At 43.9% G+C, this 21927-nt stretch overlaps 1 protein-coding gene across 21 annotated transcripts in view; it reads left to right on the plus strand.

Annotated features, from left to right (window-relative positions):
- KCNMA1 (potassium calcium-activated channel subfamily M alpha 1) overlaps positions 1-21927 on the plus strand; it is a 721733-nt gene that overhangs the window by 359140 nt on the left and 340666 nt on the right. For all 21 annotated transcript variants that reach the window (XR_013449725.1, XM_078077542.1, XM_078077543.1 and 18 more), the window contains exon 3: positions 1497-1558. Coding sequence is in view for 20 of the 21 variants with exons in the window: in XM_078077542.1 (XP_077933668.1) it covers positions 1497-1558 (62 nt within the window). In the remaining variant the exon portion in view is untranslated. The remainder of the gene's footprint in view (positions 1-1496; positions 1559-21927) is intronic.

Below are 21927 nucleotides of genomic sequence, written 5' to 3' on the forward strand. Positions count from 1 at the left end.
CACACACACACACACACACACAGCTTGACCGTGCCCAGTCATTACATAAGTTGGGATTCATCTCTCTCCACCAGCTGATGTCAGAGGGATGGCAATATGTAGATACTCTGAGGAGACTGACACTTCTTTTCATCCAAAGTCCCTTTCGGATATTAGCGTGTCTGAAAGGTATTTGTTGGTGGTGTGTTTGGCAGTGGTGTTTACTTTTGTTTCCAATCTTTGCATCTTTCTTATTTCTGAGCATCCATTTAGTTGCCCTACTGGTCTCCTCTGTGAAAGCCTAAATAAACAAACTAGAATGGAGAGTGTCGGTGTCAGCCTCAGCTGCGACATATGCACTGGATGGGCTTCAGTGTGACAGGTATCCTTTGGAGGATGTGCTAGACTGTCTTTTATATCAATAGCGATTAATTTTGAGTGAAGAGTGTAAAGATAAACTAGGATTCTCGTGTAGCTGGTTACCGAATTTGGCTTTCCTCACCTAAACCATTTCCAGAATACTTGAGAAGTGTTGTAACTACACAGGCACACACACGTGCGCACATGCACACACACACACACACACACATTTGTACAAGCAGCAAATTTGTGCTTTTCAAATTGATGGTTCTTGCCTGGAGACAGGAAGTAAATCAGGGGTTGCCTAGGGCTGGGGGCAGGAGCAGGGATTAACTGTTCATGGGTGTGAGGGGTCTTACTGGGATTGACGAAAATGTTCGAAACTAGATGACAGGAATGGCTGTACCACTCGGTCAGGTCACTTGAAGTCATTGAATCGTACACTTAAAATGGGTGAATTCTATGGTATGTAAGTGGTATCTTAGCAGAGCTGTGAAAAATTGATATTCCCATATTTGAGTTCCTCTGGGCCGAGGTTGCACATAATATGACCCATTGTATTACCCTAAATGTTTACCTGCCCTTCCCACTGGAGAGTGCTGACTTCAGTTGCAGAGAAGCTAGACGCTGTTGATGATAGGGCAAGATGAGACCCAGCGCCACAGATACAAGAGTCTGGCCTGACCCCTGTTGGCCAGCACTGAGGTTGCTGCCCACTGCAAGGTGCGGAGGCCACATCAGGGCATCCTGTGGGGACCTCCAGGGGGCTGAGATTCCCAAGCTGGCCCCAGAAAACAGTCGGAACCCTGCTTCCCAGCTGCTGCCGCATGTGTCAAAAAAATCAGAGGGGGAGATGAACCATGAGAGACTATGGACTCTGAGAAACAAACTGAGGGTTCTAGAGGGGAGGGGGTGGGGGGATGGGTTAGCCTGGTGGTGGGTATTAAAGAGGGCACGTTCTGCATGGAGCACTGGGTGTTATACGCAAACAATGAATCATGGAACACTACATCAAAAATTAATGATGTAATGTATGGTGATTAACATAACATAATAAAATAAAATTAAAAAAAACAAAAAACAAAAACCCCAAAAACCAAACACAAAGCTTCTCGGTGTTGGCTCTTAAGTGATGACATATTCCTCTTCTTTTGCAGGTTGTCTTAGTCTTTGCTCTCAGCATTGGTGCACTTGTAATATACTTCATAGATTCGTCAAAGTGAGTATTCAAATATGTTGTCTTGCCCTCTTTGCTAAAACAATCATGAGCCTCTGCATTGATCAATTGATTTACTTTAACACCAAAATTTAGAAGGCTGTAAAAGGAAGGCAGGGCAACTCTGTGTTGGTTTTCTGAAGGGGAAAATAAGCTTACACAAGGAAGGTTACTTTGATTCTGCTGGCACAAGGGGGAGGGAGAGGTACCTGAGGGTAAGCCTTTTTGCTGGGTATTATTTATTTTGAAAGAGCTGTGTCCTGTTGAAGTATTTATACTAAAGATGTCGAGAGGTTAAGAGGGCTTTGGTATGAGTGTCCAACCACTGGGAGGGTTCCAAGTATCCAGCCAACATGGGCCTGAGCCATTCTTGCCATGGATGTAAGGTCCTCATCTCATTAGGGTTTCTGATGCTTTAATCTTATCGGAGTTCAGATTAGGAAGCATGGCTCTGTCCTTTGCCGCTATCAAGCAGAATATTCTGTGGGAGCATCGCTCGTTGGTGCTTCTTGACTTGTGAAGGTAACAGATGGGATGGAGGAGTTCATGGCGACTCCCAGAGGTGCAGGCCTACGGCCATCTAGGATTTCCTAGAGCGGACATTCATGCAGACCCCTGGGGTGTGAGCTGAGTGAACTGGTACCCTAGGGTGAGCCTGACGTGGGGTCTTGTGACAGCGTTTAAGACTTTATAGGAGGCAGAAGAGGTCACTGAGCAGAACTGCTAGGTGGTGGTCCACTCTGCCCGGGTTCCTACAGGTGTCACCCCAGGGTACCTCATTTGTTCCAACTATTCTATTGCAAGCTTGAGGCTGACAGCATCTGGGAAGCTGGAGCTGAGCTGGTCTGGTGCGCCTTTCTGTGGTGACATGAACTTGAACTCTTTGCCTTCATTGTCCACTGTGAGAGTGTTTTCACCCTTTGAACTCTATCCGTGGTATGGCTACCTACTAGAGTTTGATTCCAGGAACCTGCTTTGTGTCCTTGTTGGCACAGACCCTGGTGTGCCTGGATTCTGAGCTTAGTGCTCTTTTTCTGTGGCTCAGGATGGTAGTAATTTCATGCACGCCTAAATTCCGAATTTCTCAGAGGCATCTGGTCACCATCCAAAGGATTTTGTGCAATTGGGTGCTGAGGCCAAAATGCCCTGTCAGGGAAAATAAAGAAAGCATCCCTTTAATCACTTACCTCTGGGAATCAGCCAAGTCTGAGAATATCAGAGATCCTTCAGCCCGACCTCATGCACAAGGCTGGACTGCCCTCATCCACCTCAGGTGGAGGGTCCTTTCAAAGTCCTCCAGGAGACAAGATTCTACATGCTCCCTCCATCAGCTCTTCCTGGCCAAGAAAGAGAAGGGCTGCTTAAGTCTGGAAAACTCCAACTGGTATGTCATTGAAGGTAAGCCTCTTGTAAATATCTACTCTTAATGATTCTGGATCATATTTGAATTGAACCAAAGATCTTCTAAAGCCCTGGTCTTATTTCTCCATTCTCTTCCCAGGAGTGAGGAGTGTTCTCACATGTCAGGGGGTGCATACCCTGTCAACTTCCATGCCAGGCTCAGGAAATGGGTTTGGGCATGTAGTATGTGTGCCCCAGGCCGAGCAAACCCTTACATGGAGGTGAGTGTGGTGATCGGTTAGGAGAGATGCCTCGGCACCTTCTTTCCCTTCCCCAGCCTTTCTACCCCTCTGTATTTCTCAGAAATAAAATGCTCTTGTTAGATGGATTTGAATTGTGTCCTTTTTTACAGTGTCTATGAGAGGTAGTCTTTTGTTCTGTAGATTCTGGTGTTCTCGGCTCTACCTAAGAGGATGGAAAGGAATGGAATTCCCCAAAGCAAAGAGCCCCTTCCCTGGATACCCTGCAGCACCGCAGTGTTCTTCGGGTTTTGTTATGATTTTGCCAAGTCTTGGGAAAGCCAGCATTGGGAGCCCTCTCTGGCTGTGGTTTCTTTTATGGACTTGCAAAGAGTCTATTCCAAAGATGGGCAGTCAGTCCTATTTTCCGCTTTTCTCAGCAAAAATGTCAATAATCTTGGAACCAAGCTTGTCCCCATTCTCCCTGGGGACTGTCCTAGCCTCAGTCTTTCTTCTCTGTGACTGACCTGTGTGGTTTGGCATAGTGAGACTTGGTTTATAAGAAGACCTTATGTTTATTTCTGTCAGCCCTTCCACTTCTCATTTGCATTACTCCGGTTGGTTATAGCCATCTCCCAAGGTTCTGTCCTGTGGGCAACCTGATCAGCACAGCCAATACCAAGGAGTCTTCCATCTTCCTGGGTGTAGTCGTGAAGCATGTGCACATTAAGTAAGGGGAAGAAGTAGAATCTGTAAAGTAACCTTTATGGCAAGTCCATAGATTCCCAAGAATAAAAAAGAACCTATGAGACATTGTAATCAAGCAGAGTAAACAAGAGAAAATGAAATTCTATCCACATATAAGATGCAAACGGAAAATGTGTAAGAAAGCTGAATGTAAATTCTTAAAATCCATCTTCCCATTCAAACTCTCATCGGTTGGACACACTGGTGGTTTGGCTGGCCATTTGGGCATCTCGGAAAGAGAGCTTTAAACTTCTCTTGGGAAGTTACACTATATTATCTCCCTGGAAAAACCTAGTATTCTTCAGACCAATTTTTGTTAGCATTTATGCCCTTCAAATATATCAGTCAAATAAATAAATCTATAGGCTTTCCCTTTGTATGAGCTTAATTGGGCAGACACTGTTGTGAGGTGGCTTATCTCAGTGAATTTTAATCAGCGCTGGCCTCCCCAACAATGGTGGGGAAGGCTCCACAGCACAAGTTCAAGATGTAAGACTCTGCACCCAGCCCCTTGAAGAGGCAGATTAATATATAAAATATGCTCTGGTGGTCTGCCCTGCAGGCTCAGTGTCAGGCAGGCTGATTCAGGTTGTGCGAATGGGCTGGCAGGCTGGGTGGTTTGGTTATTCCCTTTCTGTGTGGCAGCAGGTAGGGAAGGCAGTTCAGATACGTGTCATAATTGGTGCCTCTCTGATCTTGTTAACCTTTCCAAGCTTATTGTACTATCAAGAGGCAGTGGGTAAGTCATTTCCAAAGAGCCTCTCCTACACATCTTTCCTTTCCCGTTGTTAGGCCAAGATAGGTCCCTGAGCAGCTCTTTTTCATTCAAGGATTTGAGGAGCCCTTCTTTGGGTCTTAATTTTCCTAGAGTGATCGCCACAGAAGAATCACTTGCACAGCCTCGAGTGATTGCTATCTAGCTAAGACAGATTGCGCTCAGAGCTCCTGGAGTTGAAAGCCAAAGAGAATTACATTAAACTGTGTCAAAATTACGCTTCATCATCCCAGCGGTAGACTCTCTAGAAATACCCAAGCAGAGGGAGTTGTTCCTCCAAGTCTTTGGATAGACACAAGTGTCAATTCCTTACAGACACAGAGAAGCGTTAAGCCCTCCAAACACAGTAACCCCATCTCTCAAAAGATATTAAATTAGCCACAGGACGCAGATATTGCCCAAAAGAACTGTTTCTTCTTCATTCTTTTTAAAGGTGTTCTGCCCAATTTAAAGCATATGCCACTCCAGCTCCTAATTCTGATGTCTCTTGATCGCTATGCCGACCCTTTCCTCCCACACGCTCTGATACTCTGTGAAGCAAAGATTTTTTAAAAATTGTACAACCGAGTCAAAAGTGCCCCAGACACCCTGTGGGTAATAATGTCACCATTGCTGGTTCCATCCCTGTCTGTTTCCTCTCTTTGACATAGGAACAGTAATTCTTCTCTAATAGATAAGAAAAAAAAAAGACCCAACGATGCCAGCGTGAGGGCAGGATTCACGGGTTGTATAATGCAGCAGTTCCTGCTGCTTCTAGAATTTCAAGAGAAAGTTGGAAGAGACAGAGGCTCCAGGCCCTGGGTATTTGCATTTTTTTCCAGGGGCATTCTTGGAAAGGATGACTCACCTGTGGGGAGATATTTATTCCTTTGATTCATGTTTAAACTCAGCTACTTCTTATGCTACAGTTATGTGGATTATGAATATTTAATACTGCGTATACTGAAAATGAAGGTCAAGTCCTGCTTGCTGGTGACTTCAGTGCAGGCTCATGCTTCTGCAAGGCAAGCTACCTGCTGTTAGCCAAGTAAAGCTGAAAGGTTATACATTGTTAAAATTTTCCTTAATGACTTTATCTGCTCCAAAATTATCTGGCACACAGTGGGGGCACCTGCTGATTTCACCAGTCTTTGCTCTTGGCTTCCCATATCAGCGATGCTGCTTTGGGGATATGGCCGTTAGGAAGGAGGAGGGAAGAGCAGTACAAATTTTGGAGAGCATCTCATCCAAGGGCTGGCTTCCAGGGTAATGGCAGTGTTATGATGTGAAAATGGTCCTCCCCAGGTCTTCAATGTTCATTTAACATTTTACGTATATATTCATGGGCTCATTCATCATGTATTCATTCGAATGCTCATTTGAGACCTCTTCAGTGTACTAACGCTGAAGATTTTCCATGCGGTAAAATTGCTTAGGGTTAGGTATGGTTAAGGAAGATTATCTTTAAGATTGCAGTAGCAATTGACCAGATTGTTTACATCGTCTCCAAAAATAAAGCTGGTACCGTTGATGTGATGGGGATACCCAGAGCTTTCGTGGAACTGGCCAATCCCCAGCGATCTTACCCGTTGAGTGTTCACACAGGCGGGCCTCTAGTCCCCCAGCCAGGAAATTCTCCTCAGAAAGGAAGAGACAGGCAGGTGGCTGGGAGAACTACCATTCCCTGATCATAGACTGTGCGAGGTATGGTGCTAAGCACGTTACAATACACATCACACACGACCTCACTTAGTTCTCCCAACAACCTGATTGGGTGGGTGTGACTGCCCTTCCCGCTGTGCAGGTGAGGAGGCTGAAGATGCAGCATTTGTCCCAAACCATGTAGCTCGTCCATCATGGAGTCAGGATTCGAACCCAGCATGTCTAAAGGCATCTCTCTTCCAGGTGTCTCGAAGTACAATTCCAGACTGTGGAAGTGACTCCATGGGTTGAGTGAGGAGTTGCAAGAATGAGGAGTAGCTTAGCCTCCTGAGCCGACTCATCTGTCCTATTTTCTCTTTTGTTCTCCATCATCCCATTTCCTACCTTTGGGGCCACCAAGTCTGCAAGTCAGCAGTGCCTACGGGGGTCCTAGCCCAGCTTCCTCCCTAGGACACGAGACATGTGGGACAGGTCTGTGGGATGTGAGCTGTCTGATGTCTGTTTACATCTTGATTCATTTCTTCCTAAATTATGGCTTCTTTTTATCTCAGTGGTGTGGCAGCACTGGGTGATGGGATAGGGTCAAGTTAGCAAAGAACAAGGAAAGCTGATTGTTTCTCAAGGGCTTCTCCCATTGAAGGGATTCTTTCCCGGTAGAAAGACCTTTCACTTCCCCCCACCATGCTTACCTCGTCCTCTGTGCCTGTCATTTGGCACACTAAAGCAGGTAATGAGAGGGCCACCCCCCCCACCCCACCCCCGCCACCCCCCACCCCCCCCGCCTCACAGGAAGAACAGCTGGGAGCCCATGGCATAGGGAAGGAAGCTCACCACCTTACTCTGTGCCCAGCTCCTTTATGGAACTTGATCTTTCTAGGTGGTGTGCTGAGAAATTCCCTGCCATTCTCCTCCTTGATGTCCTTGTTGAGGAGTCACGGTATGCATTTAACCTTTGTTGAGGAAGTCAACACAAATCACTGTGTGTGCAAAGCATCTCCCTATTCTTCTTTTTTTTTCCTTTTTACGTACTCCCCCCAATTTTCTCTATCCCTCACTGACATTTTTATTGCCAGGCTTTGGTTTGGAAAATTATGGGTAGGGAAAGTTTAAGGGCAGGATGTTCAGAACAGCACTGCACATCTGTGAAGGGAGCACAACAGGAGAGCCAGCAGCTGTTGAAAGAATAGAATGTCAGATGGTGAAGGAGCTGGGCCCACGGAGGGGTGGGGAGAGGAGGCACCCTCAGGGCAAAGAGTCTGTAAATAACTCCCAATGGGAAGTCCTTGTCCCCTTGCAGAATTTAACCTTTGATGGCCACACTAGATTCTCTGACATGGGAGCAGCCCTAACTCAATTGTTCTACCTCATCTAGCTTTCCAGAATGCCATTTTTTTTTAAATCAGGTGAGCACAAACCTGGTAGAGGAGACAGGTGGAGAATAAGGATATGCCTAGGGGGTAAGTTCTCTTTGTCCTTCCCCCTTCCATCTGGGTGAGGTGGTCTCAGCTTCCTGCCTCATTTCTCATTGCACACCACATGTGACAGCATCCAGAAGCATCAAGGACTGGCTCATCTTTGGCATTTCCTTGGAAAAAATCAGGGACTATGTTAGGAGTGGGAGGGAAGACAGATCTAGACCTTCCAGGTTTGTCGCAAAAGGTAACTTGAGAGAATGACATGTCAGAACTTGAAGAGACTTCAGAGTCCTCTTGGTACCACTGTTCCCTGTGCCTCAGCATCCTCTCCTGCCACAGGAAGGTGAAGTGACCTGCTCAAGGACGCCCAGCTAGCCAGGGGCGGAAGGAGAGCCAGTGCAATTCTCTTCAGTCCAGGCCCCTTTCTCCCTGATCCCTTGGGTTCATTCTACCAAATACTAAGTGAGCAAAGATGGGATGGCAAATATTACCCATTGAACAGCAAAGCAAATAGTGATTTTTACGCCCATTTTGGAGTTTCAGGCTGTCATCATGGGGGCAACTTTAGGGCCATGGAAAAGAACAAAGATAATGCCAGGTGGGCGCTTGGGATTCCTTTGTTTCATCCCCCTGGGCAAGAGGCTCTGAATTCCTTGATTTTATGATCCCTTTTTTTTTTTTTTTTTCCTGTACTATTTCAGAGGGGGAGGTAAGAGCTCAACTGTGTTGTGGAAGGTTAACAAGACTGAATGCATTGGTTTGGCTTTGTTTGGAATTTTTTTTTTTCCTGGAATTTGTTATACCTGACTTTTGAGGACATTTTGCCCAATGGCTCATTTGTTTGCCTATGAAAACACTATCTGATAACTATGTCTATAAATCCATATCTACTCTCCTCTCCAAAATTAGAATGAATTTTTTCTTCTCTTCTCACCACTCTCCAGAATTTCAAAAGAAAACTTTGGATTATCTGACACTGTTTCAGCCCTCTTGCTTCTTTTAAAAGAAAGATTGTTTCAGTGAAAATGAAGAAAATGCATTTCCTTGAAGATTCAGTTAGTTGTTTATGTCTTCTGCAATGAGCATGTGTTTATAAGGCAAGAGGGCTGGATTTTCTCTCTGATGCATAGCACTGGTCCTTTACCTAAAGTCACAGTCAGACGTGCATGCAGGACTGCCAAGGGATCAGGGTGGGAGCCAGCTGGAGAGAAAGGTTAGCGCTCAGAATGGTTTAATCCAAACACAAGGGCAAAGCTCATGCTTAACACAACCATGCTTGTCCTGAGGTTTGGTGTGAACTATTACAGCTTTATGATAGGTTTTACAGGCTGCAGATGAGAATGGAGATGTGACCTCTGGCTTTGTTTTTATTCCCCCTGTCCTTCTTCCTGACAGCCTGACAAATTGTAGCTTTGGGGAGACCCTGGTCGGTGATGAGTCATTTGTGGTTTAAAAATAGAATTTCTTGCAGCAAAGATGCCCTTGGGACTTTTTGATGCACATGTCAGTATTCATAGAATTTGGGAGAAGGGAGTGTGTGTGTGTAGGGGACAATCCTGTCCCAACTCTAGACTGTTGGGAAAGCATAGCATGGGAGGGTTGGCCACCAGTCTCATCATAACAACAGAGATGAAGCTGAGAGCCATGAACCCATGCCCTTAAAGGTATCAGTCAGGTAAGAGATCCCTGTTAAGTACTGACTGCATGTAAGACATTTGCTAGGTATGGAGGATTGAAAATACTATGTGTCAGACCTGATCTTTTTCATTAAAACTTTTAAATTATATATATTTTTGCAAGGGTCAGGAAGTCTAGCCATCATATAGGAAATAGAGAGAAAATGGGCATAAACATAGGAAAAAGACAAAGATAGGAACAATGAGGTAACAAAACAAGATAACAAGTGAGATTTCACTAGACAGTATATCATCACTCTCTAATATGAGCATTGCAGAGCATCCGGGCTGAAGGTAGAGAAGCCAAGGAGACAGCTGGGTCTTGGGAGTGTTTTGGCTCTGGGAAGGTTTTGAGTTGAGGAGGTAGAAAACTCCTTCTCCCCTTGATTCTAAGAATCCATAGAGGATCCTTTCATTATGGCCTGTGCTATGTCCTCTGACTTGTATTTTCAGTGTGTGCTGAGTCCAGCAAAGCCCTGCCTTGCCATGAGCTGCTGAGATAAAGGATTGAGGGTGCTTCAAGGGGTAGCATAACAGAACCACACAAGCAAACCATCCCTGGTGGTGGTAATACCTGTTCTCCAATTGCACGTGATGAAAATCTTTGGAAACTTCTCTTTGGAAATTTCTAGAAGTGGGCTGACTGAAAGGCATCCACTCCACCTTTCTGAGACCAAGGTCAGGGTGTAGTGTGTTTTTCAGGGGCCTTGTCTGCGAACTTGCCACATGCAGAACATCCCAGGGTGTGGTAGGGAAGAACGTTATGGCCAGAGGAGGTGGTGCTACTGACGAAATGGTCACGACACGTTTGTCTGGACACCAGGGTTTGCCTGGAGGGTCACATGGTGCTTTCCATGGGTGTAGTTCCTTGTGCCTTTTTGGGTCCCTTTCTCTGTACAGAATATTAAAAGTTACATTTTGTGACTGCATTCATATAAAGATGAATAAAATCCAGGCTGGATTTGTTATCACATATTCATTATTATTATATTTTTCTTCTTCTGATTTGAAAGAAATGAAAATTAAGGCATTTTTGTAGGTCGCTGGAAGTCTGGTGGGCCGTAGGCACCGTATCTGCCATGCCTGATGGAAAGCTGGCCCTGTTTCCTCCCTTCCTGTCAGCCCCATCCATCTGGAAATTTTCACAGATAACAAAACAAGCCCAGAGACAGAGGCCTAATGTCCCATCCCTCTCAGTGTCATCTAATTGTTTCAGATGAGGAAATTAAAAATAAACATTCCATTTCAAACCATGTCTTTTGACTTGGCTTTGGAAAATAGGAACATCAGCAGCCCAGCCTTAAAAAAGAAATGACACCTGTAGATAGGTCCAGTTTTTTGTTTTTCGGAAAACCCAATAATCTTCTGATGAATTTTAGAGAGAAACATGTGCTTTGTCCATCCTTCTATCTGAAAATGAGCCTTGCCAGTTTAGGGGATATGTTCACTGAGAGCACCACAGTGAAAAATACCATTCCCTCTAGCAAGGTTGGTAAGCTCCAGGAGACGGGGGCGGGCAAATGTTAGGAAGGAGGAAAACAGATCTGGTGAGGACCAGAGGCTTGAGGTGAGAGCTCAAGCCTCTCCCGAGGTGGCTTCCCAGCTCCGGCTGATTGTCCCCAAGCAGAACGCAGGCTCGTGTGGCCTGATCTTCCTGTGTTTCAGAGAGAGGAGAGGAAACCAGGCTTTATGTGGAATCTCCAGTTTTTTTTTTTATTTAAATTTTTTATTGTTATGTTAATCCCCATACATTACATCATTAGTTTTAGATGTAGTGTTCCATGATTCATTGTTTGTGCATAACACCCAGTGCTCCATGCAGAACGTGCCCTCCTCAATACCCATCACCAGGCTAACCCATCCTCCCAACCCCCTCCCCTCTAGAACCCTCAGTTTGTTTTTCAGAGTCCATCGTCTCTCATGGTTCGTCTCCCCCTCCGATTTCCCCCCCTTCATTCTACTGCCCACAGCTCCAGATCTTTGAAAGTACTCTGCAGGCCAAACAAAACACTTCTGCAGGCCAGATTTGGGCCTCCCGTCTTCAATCTTTATTCTAAACTGTCTCTCTTGCTGGTCTTGAATTAGCTCTGCTCTCTGAGTGCCAGAAAATCTTCTTAACTCTTGATTCTCCATCCCCCGGAAAGGGCCCCTTCCCTCTCCAAAGTGAGGAGTCCTTGGTCTCCAGGTGCTCTGGCTTGTTTCCCACCTAACACACTTGCAAATGCTGCTTAGGTAAGTGTCCACTTTTCTCTAGGCAAATACTGTATGTCACAGCAATAAATCACCCACAACTTACTGTAAATCCCTAAAGCTACATATCATGGACTCAACGTCATCCCTGAAAATAACGTCGTTAGGACCTCATAAACATACACTCTGTTTGTTTAAGAACTGCAAGAGCTTTTTAAACATGGTTGCTAAGTCACAAGAGTGTATTTTCCAGGACATAAATGGAAGTGAACATAACCCCCTTAAATTGTCATATTCTTTTTAAGAAAAGAGGCCCAAATCTGTCTGTTCTGCTGGTGTATTAACATGACCAAAACTGAGTTGATTATACTAAGCATGTGTGTTGATAAGTATTAGAGGCTATCTTCTGACTTACTTGTCTAAATGGACACATTATATGAAATGTGGTTTAATTTCTAGCATGTGTGGGTATGAAAGCATGGGTTAACATAGATAAATCTTGCTTGTATTTTTTCTAAAAATTTTATTTATTTGAGAGAGCAAGCAAGAGAGAGAGAGAACACAAGCAGGGAGGCGTTAGAGGGGGACAGAGAAGCAGACTCCCCGCTGAGCAGGGAGCCCGATGTGGGACTTGATCCCAGGACCCTGAGATCATGACTTGAGCCGAAGGCAGACACTTCACCGACTGAGCCACCCAGGCGCCCCTTGGCTGTATTTTTTTAATCAACCTTAAAGCTTGCAATTTGCTGAGCATTTGGTTCAACATTTACTGATGAAATTCTTAGACTGTGGCCCCTTTAAAAACAAAATCGGAAGCATCTCTGGACCTTTCTTCCTACATATGGTCCCAAGTCGGAGCTACATCTTCATTCCCTCATCTTTCACTTTTTACATGGAAACTTGGCAGCTAATGTTAAGGTAGCATTGTTAGACTTTGCTTGAATATAGAGCTTGGATATTTTCAGAGCTACAAAAAAGATGGCCATTCCATTATGATAACTCCGATTCCAGTAGAACTGCTTCATCAGTCTGGTTTCCAAGTGGAAAATACTTATACTGCCTTTCACTTATCATGATACTCTCAGGAAGAAAATGTAGGTAGGACTCCAGGGCCATTAGATGTTGGAATCTACCGTAAGGCACTTGTCCTTCTTTTTTTTTTTTTTTAATTTTTAAAGATTTTAATTTATTTATTTGACAGAAAGAGAGAGACAGCGAGAGAGGGAACACAAGCAGGGGGAGTGAGAGAGGGAGAAGCAGGCTTCCCGCTGAGCAGAGAGCCCGATGCGGGGCTTGATCCCAGGACCCTGGGATCATGACCTGAGCTGAAGGCAGACGCTTAATGACCGAGCCACCCAGGTGCCCAAGGCACTTGTCCTTCTTAAAGATATTCGATCCATGTTCCTATTTATGCCCAGAGAGCCCCTGTCTCTTCCTTTGAGAGCTGGTATTTTCACTTCTCTCTCTCTGCCTCCGCCTACCTCCCATCCCAAAAGGAACCAATGGCCCAGTTTGAGACACAGTTGATCCTGATGCCTTAGAGGGGACTTCAGGGACTGTGTATAAAGAAAGATGAAAGACATGGATGTCATGAGATGACCCTACTTGGTACACACTTTTCCTTTAGCATCAGGAAGAAGGGTGGGGAGTGCATTAAGGATTTTGCCCTCTTCATAATAGCATGAACAAGAATGATAAGGCAAGGTCTGTAAAGAGCAGCAGTAATAATTGAGATGTGCTCCAGGCAGCCATGCAGCCTGTCAGTGCCTTGGAGCACAATCTGTTACCGGGTACTTGGTGAGGCTGGAGAGTAGACAAGGACGGGGCATTTGGTGGCTGCGTGTCTGTGTGCACTCATGTGCATGTGCCTAGAGGGGCATGAATGAGTAAGAGTTGGTACCTACAGCAAGTAAAATTAGAGAAGGCAGTATGTATAGATTGCCATGTGCCGTGGTGATGGTTCTCTTGTGGGTCAAGCACCCCTTTGGAAATTTGATGAATACTGTAGGAGTTTTGCTTGCCAGGGACCCTAAAGTTGGTCCACGGAGCCAAAGCTAGGGATTTCTGCTCCGTAGGGTGGGTTCATCTGCTCAGGCACTGCTGTTTCTTCTGCCATGAAGATCACGTGACCGAGGGCTGGGAAGATTAAAGAGAGACTGGGAACCCTCCCCTCTTGGTCTATAAAACACATCTAAGCACGAGACTCTCTGTGGCATATTTTCTCATCTCAGCAGTCATACCCCTTTCCCCCATTGCATTTGACATCTTGAAAATGGTGGAGCAATACTAATGAAACCAGGGAAGGGAGGCCCCTAGGCTTCCTGGCCATTGCTTTAATACTAGGCAGCACTGAAAGCGGTATGTAAGGTGAGACGGGTCCACAGGGCAGAGCCAAAGCACGCTTTATTCTCTGCTTCTCTTCCACCCTGTGGGTTAGCACCTGTATTTAGAGGAGAATTTCCTCCCCGGGTTGTGATTCAGGATGCACATAATCCACAGTGAAAATCATTCCGTCCAAGGCTCAGCTCTGGAGCACCAGGACCTGGGCAGCTTTGGGGTGCCCAAACAGATACAAGCAGCCGCCGCTTCTCCAGAAGGCTAAGTCTCTCACCTGTGGCTACAGAGTCTCTGGGGACGTCTGTGGGCTCATCTGACCCGTCTGCAGACCAGTTTGACAGAAAACCGAAGAGCAGCTTCCAGAGAGAAGCCCCGTCCCTCCTGAATTCCCTGCTTCTTTCAAATTTCTTCCTGCCAGCACCTGTCTCTAAGCCAGCCAACTGTGACAGTTTAATTGGTGTGGGGTGGGGGGAAGCAGTCAGGGGTGACTGGCGTTCCAGAAGAAGGAGACTCCCCTGAGAGGAGTGAGGGGAACCATGACAGACAGGCCTGGCAGCGCTGGGTAGGGGCAGAAGGTCAGTGACCCTTGCTAGAAGAGAGTGCCGGCTGGAGGAACTGTCTGCCAGCTTCTTCCACCCCGAGTTGCTTGGCCAGTTTTGTGCATTCATGTGTGTTGCTGCTGCCTTGTCCCTGGGGGGCAGAGAGGTTGCTGGGGGGCTCTGACCTGGAATGAGAATGGATGGAACGGAAGGGCAGCCACTGCCTAAGAGCTAGGAGCAGAATCTGGAATCAGACCGTCCTGGCCTTACCCTGCTCTACCACTTCATAGTCCTTGTCCTTGGGCAACGTACTTAGCCTTCCCAAACTGTAAGGTCTTTTTTTGTGTGAACGGAGTGAAAAGAGTGACGAGGGACAGCAATAATACCTACCTTGCAGCTGTGTGTGCACGCAATCAGATGGTGCCTGTAGAAGGCTCTGAGTGCCGTGCCCAGCGTGAATGCGGCCCCCCAAATTTAGATATTTCTGTTGTCCTTTTGAGGTTTGTTTTGAAGCTTTTAATCAGGTCTTTAGAGAGACAAGATGTAAACACATTAAAATTAGGAAACAAAACAAGAATTTGCAAAGCAGTGATGTGGTTCCTTATCGAGGTGGTGTGCAAGACCCGAGCTTCTTGAAGCTGCAGCTCTCGACTCATTAATGGTCGGGGAAGGCGGTAGAGTGGGTCACAATGAGCACTTCTAAAGGATGAGATTGAACAGGCTTTGGTGGAAACACTGTTCCAGAAGGTCATTGTGATTGGGTGAAAATTTGTCTCAGTTCTATCCATAGCGCTCTGTATACTGGATAGATGTATGTCTCACTGGCTCTTGACTTAAAATCTGTATCTTACTATGGGTTTTGTGAAAATGTAGTCTGAGCTGTGCTAGCTTTGAGTCCAGAAGAGGGCATGCTTTCCGAGCTGTACTAATTTAGGACACCTTCAGGGAGGAATTTAGATAATATGGAAGGAGGGGTAGGATGAACAGTACACAAGGCCACCCTTACCTTCTGACACCAATGGCAAGTTCGAAGAGCTTCCCAAACCACCCCCAGCTTTGATAATTCCCTAGAAGGACTGCAAGAGTCATTAAAAGCTTTTATGCTCAAAGATGGTTTCCTTCAGGGAAAGGATACAGATTAAACTCAGCCAAGGGAAGAGGTACATAGGGCAGATCCAGCAAAGTACCAAACATGGAGCTTCCATTGTTCTCTCCCTATGGAGTCACAGTCAGTGTTACTTTTCCAACATCCATGTGTGACAACACACAGAGAATATTGCCTATGGCGGAAGCTCACCAAGCTAGGTGGTCAGAGTTTTTTTGGGGGCTCCAACATACAAACTTGGGTGACTGTCCATAGCATAGGCTGACCTCAGTCTCCAGTCTTTTTGAAAGTTGACAAATACCATGTGACCCAAAGTCCCCACCATATATCACATTGTTAGACTTTCTGGTGTGGTTAACCACTCCTCCCCACCCTGCCAATTGCTTTGTTACTTCCTGACTGATGCAAGACACTCAGGCAAAGACTTTTAATCAGGCCTGACATCCAGAGACTTAGAGATTGCGTCACAGAAGCTGAGGGCCAAGGCCAGGCTTCTCTCTGGGCAAGGTTAATATCTTTATACCAGAGTCAGTGAGGGAACTATGCTGGCTGGAGGAGGGGTCTCTCCTGGAGAGGACTCAGGGTGGGTCGTTTGATCACATGCAAGAATAGCAGAGGAGAGGGAAATGCTAATTCACAAAGTCTGGTGTTTCCAGGGTCTGCTAAGGTCAGCAAAATTACTGTTGAAAACAATGATTTATCCATCCCTGTGTACACCCAAGCTTAATAGCTGAACAGGTGAGCCTGCAGTTGGTAAAGTTGGGCACAGGGGACAGGAAAAGGGCCACCTGGATGCATGGTCCCCATGTGAATGAGCTGCCTGGGGCACAGCAGGCTTTTGGGTTGAGCCCATTTGCTGACATTTCTAGGTGACTAGGGCTCTTCTTGTGCCCCGTTCCTTTGCAGACCCAATGGATGGGGCTCCAGGTGTCCTTGGCAACTTTGGTAAGGAGAACATCTGTCTCCCTGCTCCAGTTTAACTTCCCCCCCCCATAAGGCTTGATGAGGTCAAAACCAGAAAACACTGAGACCTCAAGCTGGGGATAAAATGCAGATCCGGCATGCCATCAGGCCATGCTGCCCCCTTGCCACCTGATAAATGAGACAGTCTCCAGCCAGGGACAGTTTGTAATTGTGCAATCAAATTAACTTGGATTTCAGCTTAATGAAGTGCTTAATGTCCTGAATGAGGCTGAGTCCTAATATTTAGAGAAGCAAGCTGGACCCCAGGAAAGGAAAGAACAGACTTTTGTTGATAGCTGCTAGTATTAATTGTGCTTGTGAAGTCAACCTTTTTAGAAATTCATCCTTTTATGCAGGCAATCTGTTAGCACCCAGTTCTGTTATAGTTTTGCTAAGGGGTTTTCCTGCTGTGGCTCATAAACAGGACAGTGGAAAGAACATTTTACTGGAAATCTCTGCTGTACTCTATGTCCCAGGGCATATTTCTTAACTTCACAGGATCTCAACTTTCTCAATTGAACAATAAAAAAATCTTTCTCTTTTTCTCTGAAATACCCATTTTTTTTTCCTAGAAGTGTTTTGTTTTAGTTAAAAACTGATATTCTGGAGGCAGGTAGACCTGGTTACAAATTCTGTTGCTGTCACTTACTAGCTGTGTGCCCTTGGGAAGAAATTAACCTCTCTGAGATTTAATATCCACAACTGTCAATGTGCATCATAATAATTTCTGCTCCTAAGTACTGAGAACAGTAAATAAATACTCCATATAAAGCATCTAGTACAGGACATAGACTATTTTGGTATTTATTAAATCTGATGCTATGAATGTGAAATTATTTTCAGTATGAATTATACATCACTAACTTGGTACCGGTAGTTTTGATTTTTACCCTAAGCCGATGGTTTAGCTCTTGTTTAGAAAATGCCCGATGATTTGGTAATTAACTCAATAAATATTTATTGAATGGTTATTATGTGCCAGGCACTATTTTAAGCAGTAGGCACTTACCAACTGTAGTGTCAGAGGAAGACAGATAATAAACAAATTGACAAATGAATAAATAATTTCAGTTGATGATCAGTGCTGGGAAGAAAATAAAACTGGTAATGGGAAAAGCAGGGTTTCTTAACATTTTTGTGCTGAGGACTCCTTTGGCAGTCTAGTGGAGACTGTTAGTCCCTTTTGAGAATATTTATAAATGCATAATGTAAAAACACTGGACGATAAGAAAACCAGTTATATTGAGATACAGTTATCAGAATATAAAAAACAAACTCATGATAGAGTGTGTGGGCTTCTTTATTAGTACATTCTTATCAAGATCAAGTGCAATAGTTCTAATATGCCCCTTTAATTTTAAAGTAGGATTAATGTAAATGATATTTTGAGGTATCAGCATCAATTGTAATCTTATATATAAATACCTGAGATTTTTATTGCTGACAGAGTCAGAAGTGTCATTGATACTATCCTAGATTATTGCCCTCATTTATAATTAGAGAACATGCTAAATTTGAGATAGAGGTTAATGAAAGTAAAGATGTAATTTTTCTCATCTTAAGGTCATGGAATCCCTGAATATTATCCAAGGGCCTCCTGGGAATCTGTGCCACCATGTAAAAGCCCCTGGAATAGAGAATGACTTGTACTGGGGGTTGAGCTGTTTTACTGAGAGATGAATAATGTGATTTATACTTTTAAAAAGCCATTGTGGACATATAGATTAATGGAATGGGATTGACAGTCCAGGTATAAACCCATACATCTATGGTTGATTGATTTTTAGATAAGGGTGCCAGGTTCATTCAATGGGGAAAGAATAGCATTTTCAAAAGATGGTGTTGGGATGACAACTGGATGCGCCGCGTGCAAAATAATGAAGTTAGACCCCCTACCTCACCGTATATGCAAAATTCACTCAAAATGGTTCAAGACTTAAATGTAAGAGCAGAAACTATTAAACTTTTAGGAGAAAACATAGGGGTAAACTTTTGTGACATTGGATTTGGCAATTAATTCTTAGATATGATACCAAAAGCATAAGCAACAAAAGAAAAAAATACACGAATTAGACCTTATCAAAGTTGAAAACTTTAGGTTTCCAAGGACACTAGCAAGAAATGAAAAGACAGCCTACAGAATGGGAGAAAATATATGTGTATCATATATCTCATAAGAAACTTGTACCTGGAGTATATATATAAAAAAAAACCTCTTAAAACTCAGTAATAAAAATACAACCCAATTAAAAAATGAGCAAAGGATGGATATTCATGAATGTAGTCATCATCAGGAAAGTATAAATGAAAACCACAAAGAAATACTGCTTCACTCTCACTCCTATTGCTATACTAAAAAAGGTAGCTCATAACAAGTGTTGGTAAGCCTGAGAAAGTCAACAAATTGAAACCCTGTACATTGCTGGTGGGAATATAAAATGGTGCAGCAGCTTTGGAAGGCAGTCTGGCAATTCCTCAAAAAGTTAATCATAGGGTTACCATAAGACACAGCTATTCCACTTCTAGAAATATACCCAAGAGTAATGAAAACCTGAACCCAGATGTTCAGGGCATCATTATTCATAACAGCCAAGGAATGGCAACAACCTAAATGCCTGTCAATGGACAGTTGGATCAAGAAAATGTGTGCATATGCATGTGTATAATGAATATTTTTCTCTGTTAAAAGCTACAATGAAATTGATAATGATGACACATGATGGAATCTTATTTGGCCATAAAAAGGAACGAAGTTTATATGCCACAACATGGATGAACCATGAAGACATTATGCCATGTGAAAGAAGCCAGTCCCAAAAGACTACATATGATATGGCTCCATTTATATGAAATGTCTGGAATAGGCAATACAGAGAGACAGAGAATAGATGAGTGCTTGCTTCAGACTTGCAGGAGTGGGAAGATGGAGGATGGTGGCTAAAAGGTGCAGGCTTTCTTTCTAAGGTGAACAAAATATTCTAGGGTTTACTTTGGTGATGGTCACACAACTTTGTGAATATACTAAATACCATTGAATTGTGTCCTTTAAGTGGGGGGATTATATGGTATATGAGTCATAACTCAATAAAGCTGTTACCAAAAAAAAAAAAAAAAGTCATTCTGATGTGATGTGGAGAACAGAGTGTGGGGCACAGGATTAAAGGAAGGAAGTATTTGAGAGCTGTTTCGTTAGTCCAGTTGAGAGAATGACGCCTTGGGCTAGGAGGGAAGCAGTGGAGGTGGCGAGCGCATGCTGGAGGTATCACAGACAGTGCCGTTCAGTTGCAAAGAGAGAAAAATGAAGAGTGACTTCTGGGTTGCTGACTTAATAACTGGTATTTTCTTCCTAGAAGACCTGAGGCTTAGTTACAAGCTGTAGAAACGTTGAGAGGATACCTAAACGCTACAAACTCTTTGAACAGCTGGATCTCACCGTGTCATCATTATCAATTTCACTGTAGCTTTTAACAGAGAAAAATATTCATTATACACATGCATATGCACACACACTCACCACATCTTCACACGCCCTCTCATGCATGCAGAGGAAGAATGTAAAAACCACATGCTTTGGAAAGCCAAGCCGGGGGAGAGAGAATGAACCCCCAGCCTCATCACTTCTCATGCCGATGCTAAATTTGTTCAGTGGAAAGAGATCTGTCATCAGAGCAAGTAGGAAAGAATCTATTCAAGAATTTATGTATCTTAAACATGTCCATCAAGTATAATTTTCTCCCTATCACATGTACAAATAGTGAAGGAGAGGAAAATGTCATTTCAGGGCCTTGGGTATTATAGGATTTTGATAATGTTAGCAAAATAATAAATAAAATAACCATGATTGCTTCAGTCACCTGGTCCCAACTGAAGCCCAGGCTAAGTAAATTGTCAGTACAGGCATGTTAAAATCCTTGTTACTTAAGGTCCTTCTCTGGAGACAGCGTGGCTTCAGTAATGAACGAGCTCTGGAAATTAAAGAAGTAATCAGATTGTTAATTGAGATTATTCGCTTCACCTCAAGCAGAAGTAAATGGAACAGACTCCTCCTGAACATGAACATCGCTCTGTTGTGGGGGAGCCAAGGGTTTTCCATGATGCTGAGTCCTCCGTGGCTCATGTTCACATAGAAACAGAAGGCATTTTCCCTGGTGGGGGGGAGTTTGGAGGAAGACGTCCCAGGAACCTTAGCCTTGAGCCAGAGAGGCAGGAGTTGATATGCACTCAGTTTTGCTTGAGCAAGATATATTTCCCTCAATATTTTTTCCCTCTTCTTCCAGGGCCCCTTGGGAGCTGGGATGTCCAGCCCCATGAAATTAATTGACAGAAGGCTCATTTCTAATCCCAACGGCACCAACAGAACTTTGCCTTTTGCTGTATAACTCTAGGTTAGACAGACCCATGGGTTCAATTTCCTCATCCACAGAGGATAGAGTCGAATTAGAGACCTTGTGACATTATCTTCTCTATTTTACCACTCTTGGTTGTTTTTTCAAATTGAGGTGAAATTCACATAGCATAAAATTAACCATTAGTCATATTAAAGTGTACAATTCAGTGGCATTTAATATATTTACCATGTTAGGCAACCATTACCTCTTTCTAGTTCTAAGACACTTATGTTACTCCCAAAAGAAACCTCATACCCACTAACCCCAGCAGGAGAAGAGAAATAGTAAAGATCAGAGCAGAAATCAATGAAATAGAAACCAAAAGAACAGTAGAACAGATCAACGAAACTAGGAGCTGGTTCTTTGAAAGAATTAATAAGATTGATAAACCCCTGGCCAGACTTATCAAAAAGAAAAGAGAAAGGACCCAAATAAATAAAATCATGAATGAAAGAGGAGAGATCACAACCAACACCAAAGAAATACAAACAATTATAAGAACATATTATGAGCAACTATATGCCAGCAAATTAGATAATCTGGAAGAAATGGATGCATTTGTAGAGATGTATAAACTACCAAAACTGAACCAGGAAGAAATAGAAAACCTGAACAGACCCATAACCACTAAGGAAATTGAAGCAGTCATCAAAAATCTCCCAACAAACAAGAGCCCAGGGCCAGATGACTTCCCAGGGGAATTCTACCAAACATTTCAAGAAGAATTAATACCTATCCTTCTGAAACTCTTCCAAAAAATAGAAATAGAAGAAAAACTTCCAAACTCATTTTATGAGGCCAGCATTACCTTGATCCCCAAATCAGACAAAGACCCCATCAAAAAGGAGAATTACAGACCAATATCCCTGGTGAACATGGATGCCAACATTCTCACCAAAATACTAGCCAATAGGATCCAACAGTACATTAAAAGGATTATTCACCACGACCAAGTGGGATTTATTCCTGGGCTGCAAGGTTGGTTCAACATCCGCAAATCAATCAATGTGATACAA

Source organism: Halichoerus grypus, chromosome 7, assembly GCF_964656455.1.
Source record: "Halichoerus grypus chromosome 7, mHalGry1.hap1.1, whole genome shotgun sequence".
NCBI lineage: Eukaryota > Metazoa > Chordata > Mammalia > Carnivora > Phocidae > Halichoerus > Halichoerus grypus.